This window comes from Chiloscyllium punctatum, chromosome 1 (genome assembly GCF_047496795.1).
Source record: "Chiloscyllium punctatum isolate Juve2018m chromosome 1, sChiPun1.3, whole genome shotgun sequence".
NCBI classification, from domain to species: Eukaryota; Metazoa; Chordata; class Chondrichthyes; order Orectolobiformes; family Hemiscylliidae; genus Chiloscyllium; species Chiloscyllium punctatum.
Genome location: NC_092739.1, coordinates 159,382,947 through 159,393,693, shown reverse-complemented (window position 1 = coordinate 159,393,693; position 10,747 = coordinate 159,382,947). Strand labels below are relative to the sequence as shown.

At 41.4% G+C, this 10,747-nt stretch overlaps 1 protein-coding gene across 3 annotated transcripts in view; it reads right to left on the bottom strand.

Moving 5' to 3' along the window:
• Positions 1-594: 594 nt before the first annotated feature.
• The window catches only part of aup1 (AUP1 lipid droplet regulating VLDL assembly factor), a 54,953-nt gene continuing 44,800 nt past the window's right edge, over positions 595-10,747 (bottom strand). For all 3 annotated transcript variants that reach the window (XM_072577572.1, XM_072577581.1, XM_072577589.1), the window contains exons 10-12: positions 6,788-6,966; positions 3,265-3,356; positions 595-1,085 (exon numbers count right to left, since the gene is read on the bottom strand). In XM_072577572.1, coding sequence (XP_072433673.1) covers positions 1,022-1,085; positions 3,265-3,356; positions 6,788-6,966 — 335 coding nt within the window. In that variant the 3' untranslated portion in view covers positions 595-1,021. The remainder of the gene's footprint in view (positions 1,086-3,264; positions 3,357-6,787; positions 6,967-10,747) is intronic.

Below are 10,747 nucleotides of genomic sequence, written 5' to 3'. Positions count from 1 at the left end.
ATCATTTGCAAATTTGGTAATATTACAATTGTGCCCACACTCACAATCATTGATATAGATAGTTGGCTTCTCACAGCTGAACTTGAGGCTGTCCAAGCACTGATCCTTGTGGTGCTGGTCACAGGTCACAGCCTGTGAACCTTAGAATGATGCAGAATGCTTATTAAATGGGAACCATTTTTCATTTGAGGCAGGGTCATATCAGACTTGAAACATTTCTTTCTGCACAGATGCTGCTAGCCCAAAATTTGTGCAGCATTCCCTTGCGTTTGATTTTTAAGAAAATTATTTCCATTCTCTGCTTTGAGCCTGTTAGCCAATCCACAACCTATGTTAGCATATCATCTGCAATCATTAAAAGGTACTCACAAGTTGTTCAAACATATAAAAAGTGTCTTGTATAAAGTTGACATGAACTAAAGGACGTACTATCATCCCTTGAGGGTGAGGCGGAAGCAGCATAGTTACAGAGAACAAAGGCTCGAGACCCATGTAATTGAAAGAGGAACAACAAACAGAGGAAAACGATTGAGAATCTGCAGACTACGGAATTGGCTTGTGGCCATATTTGAACATCTAATAAACACACTTAGCTGCCTTTTCCGACCCTGCTTTATATTCATTGTAAGGATCTAAAGAAATACAAAATTGCAAGCAAACAAAAGGCTTTCATTGGACACGACAATGAAGGCAGGACAGAAATCAGTTGTAAGATCTTTATAAAGACTCCAAAAAAGGGACACAATCTCTTTTCAGAATATTCGAAATATCCAACAGATGAACATGCATGATTGCCATGCAGACCACTCTGCACTCTCCATCCTCCCTCCCCTCGATTATTTTAGTTGTAAAGTTTACCCATGAAACATCTTAAAAATCAGACCCATATTGCTGGAGAAATTTTTTCAAACAAAATAAACCAAAAATAAAGAAAAAAAAAATTGTTCAGGTGCCATTTACACAGAGCTATGAACAGGAAACGAAGGGTGACATCTTGAATGCTGAGTTCCCGCAGCTGAACTCAAGGCTCTTCTGCCTGGCTTTCTTCAGTGTCGAGCTGCAATCCATGCTTCTCTATGTACTGTCTGTCTCAGGAAGGGAGAAGGTGGTCAGATTACACAAGAACAACACTTGGGCCAGGCCACTGATAGACAGGGCTGCTCTGAAAAATGAACTACTTTTTCTGATCTCCAGCAGCACAGCAATTTATACTGTAAACTTACCTACAAACCATCACACACTACCCCCAATCGCTGCTGATTTATGTGCAGCAACTAATGTTATGCTTCCCACCATATTAAGCACGGAGGTTATTTCTGCCAGGTCGGCTGTTTAGCTAACAAGCTCACGCAGTTAACGGACAGTGAGAGCCTTTTTCCTCGGATAGTGATGGCTTGCATGAGGGGACTTAGTTTAAATTGAAAGGTGATAGATATAGGACAGATGGCAGAGATAGTTTCTTTACTCGGAGTAGTAGGGGTGCAGAATGTGCTGCCTGCAACAGTAGTAGGCTCACCAACTTTAAGGTCATTTAAATGGCCACTGGATAAACATTTGGATGAAAATGGAATAGTGTAGGTTAGATCGGCTTCAGACTGTTTTCACAGGTGGGCGCAACACTGAGGGCCAAAGGACCTGTACTACACTGTAACATTCAGTGTTCATTACCACAGCAAATTAGCCCAAAACCCAACTTTTTGGGAAATGGGCGCACAGCAGGGCAAAATATTTTAACCAGACAATGGCATGACCTGAAATTAACAGTACTTTTTTTTTTAAAAGTCATGGGGTGTTGGTATTTAAAAGCAAATTACTGTGGATGCTGGAATCTGAAACCAAAAGAGAAAATGCTGGAAAATCTCAGCAGGTCTGGCACATCTGTAAGGAGAGAAAAGAGCTGACGTTTCGAGTCTAACTGACCCTTTGTCAAAGCTTGGTATTTATTGCCTGCATCGAACTGCTATTGGCAAGGTGATGGTGAGTTGCCTTCTTGAACCACTGCTGTACATGGGTTGTAGGCTGACCCATAGTGCCATTAGGGAGGGAATTCCAGGATTTTGACCCAGCGACAATGTAGGAACGGCAATATATTTTCTGCATATACTTCCAAGTCAGGATGGTGAGTGGCTTGGAGGAGAATTGCAGGTAGTGGTGTTCCCATGTATCTGTTGCTTTGAGATGGAATAGTCATGGGCTTGGTAGATAGTAATTGCTGAATTTCTGCAATGTCTCTAGACAGTACACACTGCTGTGACTGAGTGTCAGCGGTGGAAGGTGTGGACACTAGGCAAATGGGCTGGATGGTATCAATCTCTGAGTGTTGTTGGAGCTGCACCCATCCAATCAAGTGGGGAGTATTGCATTCCTGGCTTATACTTTGTAGATGGTTTATGAAGTCAGAAAGTGAGCGACTTGCTGGTGTATTCCAAGACTCTGACCTGTTCACTGTGTTGATGGGGTGAGACCAGCTGAGTTTTTGGTCAATTGTAACCCCAAGGGTGTTGATAGTGGGTGATTCAGTGATGGCAATGCCATGAGAGTTTAAGTGTGACACTTAAAAACAGTGGCAAAAGATCATCCTGAGGTTTAATATCTGCTGTGGTGGGAACTGCAAAGTCCAGAGTTGGGTGGGGATGGTGATGTAGCGACAATGTCATGGGGTTAATAATCTCGAAAATGGAGAATGTGGGTCCATAGCAGCTGGTGGAGTCCTGGAATCAGGAGAGGTCTACAGCACAGAGGAAGGTCATTTTGCCTGAGGAATTTAAATTCCATTCATAAATCTGGAACTGAAAGCTAATTTTAATGGTCACCATGACAACTATTGTTGTAAAAGCCCATCAATTCACTGATATCCAATAAGAAAAGAAATCTGCCACCCTTAAGGAACCTGGTTTACATGCGACTTCAGGTGTATTGTAATGTGGTTACCTTTGAAATGGTAGTAGAGGGGGAATTAGAAATGGACAACAAATGTTGGCCATATCGGTCATGTCCACATCCTACAACTCCAAGACACATACTTTAATGTATACAGACTGGAGTGGAGAAAGGTTGGGAGGTTGCGTTTGGCTTTTCCAGTCAAGGGTGTCTTAAATAAAGTTTGTGAAAACGGATTTATTATTTTATCTGGTGATTTGGGGTGAAGTCTGGAATGCCCAAGTTCAAGAAGAAGTACCCATTACCCACAGCCACATGAAGTGTGCGGTAGAAGGTGTGAACAAGCAAGCGAAGGCTATTGTACTTTATAAAACCGGTACTGACCTTCTTGCGTAGGCATATAGAGCTTCTTTCCTTTCCTGTAGGGATAGGTGTCTGTCAACTGGTGATTTCTCGAACCTCGTTTTAGCAACAGGCTTTGGAAAATACACAAAAGAAATGTCAATGAGACTCAGGGATGGGCATTCTGTCCATCACAGTTACCTTACCCTGCACTATCTAGATTCAACTCCAACTGCTATCACAAATTTCCTTACCTGCAAATTAAGTCAATATTGTTCTTTCTGAAATGTGGTAGTTCTTGAAATAGATGTGGTTTAAACATATAGATTAATAGGAACTGACAGATCCTTTCATACAATAACACAAATTGTGGAAAGGATACTGATGATACTAGGGTAGTTTGATGTAATTCTGGACTGTATTGATGGCCAAGGTGAAGCCTGTCCAAACTGCAATTTGAACTAAGTTACTTTCGCCAATCATCCTTCCCACTGAGCTACTCAGAGATATTGCCAGGTCAAAGTCATTTTAAAAATTCTCATCCTTGTTTTTCAAATGCCTCCATTCTCCCATTTCTTTCAATTTTTACGATCTCTTCAAGTCCCTGAAGCATCTAAGATCTCTAAGCCCAGTTTCATGTACCCTCCCCGATTAACATCAATGACTTTGGCTGTTCAGTCTTAACTTTGGAATTCCTTCCATAAACCATCCTCTTCCTTTAAACCACCCCACCTCCCTGATTCCAATTCACCTCCATGGCCCAGCTTTCAACATTTGTCTTAATGTGGCTCAGTGTCAAATTGGTCAAATCACATTCCCCCTCTGAAGTGTAACTAGATGTTTTTACCATTTCAAGGTTGCTGTACAAATGTACATTAACCATACTGTCATAGGTATGCTGATCTCTGATAAACATCAATGGGCTTGTTAAGCCTCAAGTTCACTTCCTGGTGTGGAAACTCACACAGCAAATGAGAGGAGGAATGGCATTCAACCCAACAAGTTTGTCCTGCCACTGTGGAAGAGGTCTGCAATCCATCTCCAGTCCTGTTCCCTTCTTCTTCAAGAGCCCTGAAAATATTTTGTTTTTCATGATTTAACCAACTCACTTTAAATATTACAGTCCAGATTATAAACGGCTGCATAACAAATTTCACTGTCTTCTTGGATTCTTTTGCCAGTTATCTTAAACCTACCCATTCTGGTTACCAGCCTCGCTGCCAGTAGAAACACGTTTTGCTTATTTATTTGACCAACCCCTCATAATTACAACCCTGGTTAATTAAACCTGCCCTTAGTCATCTCTGATCCAAAGCAAACAATCTCAGCTTCTGCAGAAAAGCAGCCCCTGAATCTTTGGTACCATTCTGGTAAATTTCGCCTTCGTCGTCTTTTTGGAATCATTGCACTGCCAAATCCAATTGTTTTTTTTTTAAAAAAGTGTTTCCAGAGTTTTTGGTTTCACAACTCTATCCAGGAGTCCACCCCACTGAGTGTAAAGAGCTATTCCTGATATTTTATTATCAGGCCTAAAATAGTCTTTTACTGGTTTGAAACTCTTTCTCCTGGCTCCTTTCTTGCAATCTGAACAATAAAGAAGTCTTGTTGAAATCGTCAGGGGCTTTGCTGAGATTCAAAGTGAAGTACTGTGGACAGTTTTGGTCTCTTTAATTAGAGAAGGACATGCTTGCCTTGAGGGTAAGGTGGAGGTGAGGAGAATCCCTTGCCATCCATCAATGATCCATCCTTAACTCCTCTTGCTGTCAGTATGTTGCCTCTGACCATCAGCCAAAAATAGAGCCAGTTTCCAAAAGTACATTGATGAAATTGAGTTGCATCTCATCACCACCATGGGCAATCTTTTCATTACTTCAAAGTTGGTCTGAGATCATGTCATGGGGCAGTTGAAAGTTTGGGAAGATCCACATCTTTGGTCCCTGTCACAAACTGTTTCCTTGCCCGACAGCAGTACCTCGCTTGTTGGCAATTGCCTAAGCCTGATCAGGCTCATTCCAATCTTGGTGAATCAGCTTCCAACCCCATACCTGCACCAAGTTTGTCTATATCCACATCTGGGACATGGCGAAAATCTACCCCATTTTGTCACATCTGCTACTGAAACCCAACCCACGATCTTAGTACCTCCTTTTTTGCCCCCACCAACTTCATCACAACCTGCATTATCATAACACCTTGGATGTATTAAAACGTCCAAACTTACATCACAGGAATGTTATCAAACCAGAATGGACATCAAGCCTGATGTAGAGATATTACAACAGATGACAAATACTTGGTAAAGATTAAGGTGGAGAGAGAGGTAAAGAAGTGAATACGTTTAGCAGAGAATTCAAAACCTTAGGACCTCAGTAGCTGAAGATATAACAGTTAAAACTGAGAATACTCAAGAGGATAGAATGGCAGAGCTTTACATGCCTCTGTTAAGATCACCTTTTGGGGATGCATTGCCAGTCTGAAAATTCGGAAGTCAGATGTTGACACTAAGAATCATCTTACAGCCATTTCATGTGGATATAGAAAGTCTCCAGTGAGGGTACACATTAGAAAATAACTTGATTACCCTGCTTTCCTCCTCAAGGCAAGTGAATGAAGAGATTACAGTCCCACAGGAAGCACTTAACTGTGGGATGAGAACACATCCATTTCTTTTATAAAAGAAAAGGTGAATTGATAAGCAAAGACAAATAAAAAGTTACATGACTTTTACCAATGCTACCTTTGATTTATGGGGTCCATTCAGTTTATCTTAAGGTGATGCAAAGATTCCAGATTAGCAGCAGCTCTGGACAACAGTAGAAGGAAACTGGGATTAGACTGCGGGTAGCACTTCTGTGATGTTAACAGACACAATGGACTGACTGCATCCTTCTACATTTGTTATGATTCTAAGAATGTTTTGTTTTAAATACATTGATGGGATCTGGTAGATAGTAGTTAGGTCAGCATTTATTGCCCATCCCTAATTGTTTTGGGGAAGGTAGTAATGACCTGCCTTCTTGTACAACTACAGTTCACGTTGTGTCGGTGCACCAAAACAATCTTAGTGCTGCCTCACTAATGGCTATGACCCAGCAAGTGTGAAGGAACAGCCCATATTTCCATGTCAGGATGGTGTATTGCTTGGACAGAAACCTACAGGTGTTCCAATGTATCTGCTGCCCTTTTCCTGCTGGGCCGTTGACATTCCAGGTGCTGTCTGAGGAGTCATGATGAGTTACTGCAGTGCATCTTGTAGATAGTACACATTGCTATTGTTAGTGGAGAGAGTGAATGCTGAAGGTGGCGTATTGGAGGCTAAACATGTTGGGTGCCCTGTTCTAGACAGTGTCAAACTTCTTCAATATTGTTAGAGCTGCAAATAACCCATGCAAGTAGAGAGTATTCCATCACTTGACTTATGCCTTGGAGGGAGATGGTGGCCAGGCATTAGGGAGATCTTTTGTGGACTTAGTAATCCTACTTGAATGGTATTTGAGAGATGGGTGTGCAATTGTAATCAGGAGCTGCCTAACTTAAAATGGTTGGATCCAGCATTGACGTTTACCTTGGCAGTAGATGCGTCCTTTGGTGCCTTCTTCAGAGAGGTAACTAATTTACAAGACGCCAGTTGAGGCTTATTTGATAATGATATGCTGGAAGGACTGACTGACACTTCTTCTGGCGTGAACTGTACCCTTCCCTCCAGCAGATTCGTGATGGTTGTGTCAACACACTTCGTATTAACTGAGGAAGTGGAAAGGAAAGCAAAGTCAATGGGCAAGCTTAGGACATGTAGACTGGTCGCTCAAACTTCAAGGCAATCTTCAAAAGGTTGCATAAAAACTGTATCACATCAGGACTTCTAAAGAATATTTCAACAGAAGATACACACAACTTCCAAATTATCAAAGACAGTAAAACAAAGAACTGACATTTATGCTGCACCTAGAGTCATCCCGCAGCACTTAGCAGTTGTGATGAAGCAAATGAAACAATTGGGAACAGCAATCTCCTGCAAACAGCCATGCTGTAATGACCAGTTAACTGGCATTTTATTGATATCGGTAGAATAAATGTTACCTGGGAAGAAATCATTCTGCTCAGTTTTAAAACAATGCAATAGGATTTTTAAAGCTTCCAGAGAAGACAGAGGGGCCCAATTTTAAAGGTTAATGCAACGGATTGAACAACCACAAGTGCAGCATTCATTTCAATACTGCATGGAGTGTCAACTGAGATTCAGGTCATTGCCAAACACTGAATTCTCTTCAAATTAAATATTTATCTTCACTCACCTAGGTTATAAACTAGAGGATTAGCTCACTCACCCTTCAAATAATCTAATATTTTCATCAGAACAAAAAAGGAACACGTTCTTTAAAGAATGGGCAATCTGTCCGACCAAACTATCACTCAGACTCTGAAGGTAAGAATCAACACTGACGTGAACTAATATTTTTCAGATGTCAAATTCTCTTTCACTTTTGGACTTTAGTTTCAGAATGGCAACCCGTAACTAGTGGAATGCCAAAAGGATCAGAGGTGGACCGCAATTATCTCTAACATGCATTAATGACTTGGAAAATGAAGGTACATAGTACTATAGCAAAATTTTGGATTACATAAAATAGGTGGGAAAGCAAAGTGACACAAGTTTGCGGAGGGGCAAAGACAAGATAGGTGAGTGGGCAAAATCTTGACAAATTGAATAAAATGTGAAAATGTGAGGTCTCCACTTTAACAGGATTAATTCATGAGCTGAACGAAAATGTAAATGGAGAAAAACTGGAGTAAGTTTCAGCATAGAGGGAGTTCGGGTCGTCACAATCATGGAATCTGTGATTCCATGAGTAAAAGGGAAGGCAAATGGACAGATGGCCTTTTTTTAAAAAAAAGGTGGGGATAGAGTGCAAAAACAGGGAGGTCTAAATCTATATAAGACACTTGTTAGACTATATTTGGAATACTATGGATAGCTTTGGTCCTTTTATCTAAGGAAAGATATCCTGGCATTGGAGACAGTCCAGAGAAGGTTCACCAGATTGAACCCAGGCATGGAAAGATTTTCTTTTGAGGGAAGGTTGTGTTCATTTGGGCCTGCACTTTTAACATTGGAGTTTAGAGGAATCAGAGTTGACCTCACTGAAACATACAAGATTCTTGGGGAGCGTGAAAGGGGAAATGTTGACAAGTTGTTTCCTCTGGGGGAAGAGGGCATAATCTGAGTAAGGGGTCATCTATTTAAGAAAGAAATGAGGAAGATTTATTTGTCTCAGAGTAGTAAACCTGGAAATCTTACATGCAAAAGGCTTTAGACTTTGAATTATTGAGTATATTCAAGGCTGAGACAGACAGATTTTTAATCAGCATGGGCATCAAAAGCAATGGATAATAGGTAGGAAAACTGGAACTGAGGGTGATCAGATTAGTTGTGATCTCACTGAATGGTGGAACAGACTCAAAGGACAGAATGACCTACTTCTGCACCTACATCTTACGGTCTTCATGTTATTGTAATGGTGTAACAGGTTCGAGAACAGAATCCCATCTTCCACGCTTCATGAACTTAAGTAGAGGCAAAATTCTGCTGCCTGTGTCCTAACCTACACCAAATCCTGTTTACTTATCATTCATTGACATTGGAGGCCAGTTTGACTGAGGCTCGATTTAAAAAATATCTTGCTTTTCAAAGCCATCTATGGTATTGTCCACTCCTATTATTATAACCTTGGAGAAAGTAAGGACTGCAGATGCTGGAAACCAGAGTTGAGTGTGTGGTGCTGGAAAGGCACATGAGGTCAGGCAGCATCTGAGGAGCAGGAGAGTCGATGTTTCAGGCATGAAGTGACGATGGGCCGATGCCTGAAACATCAACTCTCCTGCTCCTTGAATGCTGCCTGACCCACTGTGCCTTTCCAATACCGCAGTCTCACTATTATTATAACCATCATCACCTACAATCCTCTGAGATCTCTGCACTTCTCCAATTTTACCCGTTTGACATTTCCAATAGCTTCACTAAAATCTTCAGTAGCTGAGGTTCTCAGTTCTTCAATTCCCTCTCAAAACCTCTCCACCTCTCTCTGACTCTCAGCTTCAGGATGCTCCTTAAAATTCATGTTTTTGATTAATGGCCATGGCACTTAATATCTCCTTATGCATCTCCCAATGTTAAACGTTGCCTGACAGTGTCGCTGTTAAGGATACCTTACTACATTGAAGACCCATATAAGTACTGCAGTTGTTGGTATTGGAAAATGATGGCACAGTGGTAATATCACTCAACATAATCCAGTGGCAGGGAGGTGAATCCAAATCCTACCATGGAGTTTGAATTTAATTCATAATTTGGAATGGAAAGCTGGTCTCAGCAATAGTGGCTGTGAAACTAACAGCAATTGTTGGCTCACCAATGATCATTTAGAAAGCAAATCTGCCACTTTTATCTGCTCTGGCGTAGATGTGACTTGCAATGAGATTGACTCAACTCTGAATAGACTCAAGGTAAAAACAATGACTGCAGATGCTGAAAATCAAATACTGGATTAGTGGTGCTGGAAGAGCACAGCAGTTCAGGCAGCATCCAACGAGCTGCAAAATCGACGTTTCCTGATGAAGGGCTTTTGCCCGAAACGTCAATTTCGCTGCTCGTTGGATGCTGCCTGAACTGCTGTGCTCTTCCAGCACCACTAATCCAGTATCTGAATAGACTCAGCAATCTGATCACTTCAAGGGCATGTAGAGATGGTAACAAAGGCCACATACCATGCAAACAAAAAAAAAGCCTCTTTCTATCTGCTTTGCATTCTTAAAAGAATGCCCTTCCTGAAAAATGCAGCCCAATTAAAGCATATAATATTCTCACTGGAGTTGACCTATTGTTTCATGTTGAGCATGACCTCCTTGCTTTTCTATCCTATGCTTTTCTTTATAAAGTCCACAATCTTATTTGCTTTTGGCAGAGGAATTAAATGGATACTTCAGATCTGTGTTCACTGGGGAAGACACAAGCAATCTCCCTGAGGTAACAGTGGCTGAAGGACCTGAACTTAAGGGAATTTCTATTTGCCAGGATTTGGTGTTGGAGAGACTGTTAGGTCTGAAGGTTGATAAGTCTCCGGGACCTGATGGCCTGCATCCCAGGGTACTGAAGGAGGTGGCTCGGGAAATCGTGGATGCGCTGGTGATTATTTTCCAGAGTTCAATAGAATCGGGGTTGGTTCCTGAGGATTGGAGGGCGGCTAATGTTGTGCCACTTTTTAAGAAGGGTGGGCGGGAGAAAGCAGGAAATTATAGACCAGTTAGTCTGACCTCAGTGGTGGGAAAGATGCTGGAGTCTATTATAAAGGATGAAATTACGGCACATCTGGATAATAGTAACAGGATAGGACAGAGTCAGCATGGATTTATGAAGGGGAAATCATGCTTGACTAATCTTCTTGAATTTTTTGAGGATGTAACTCGGAAGATGGATGAGGGAGATCCAGTGGATGTAGTGTACCTGGACTTTCAGAAAGCTTTTGAT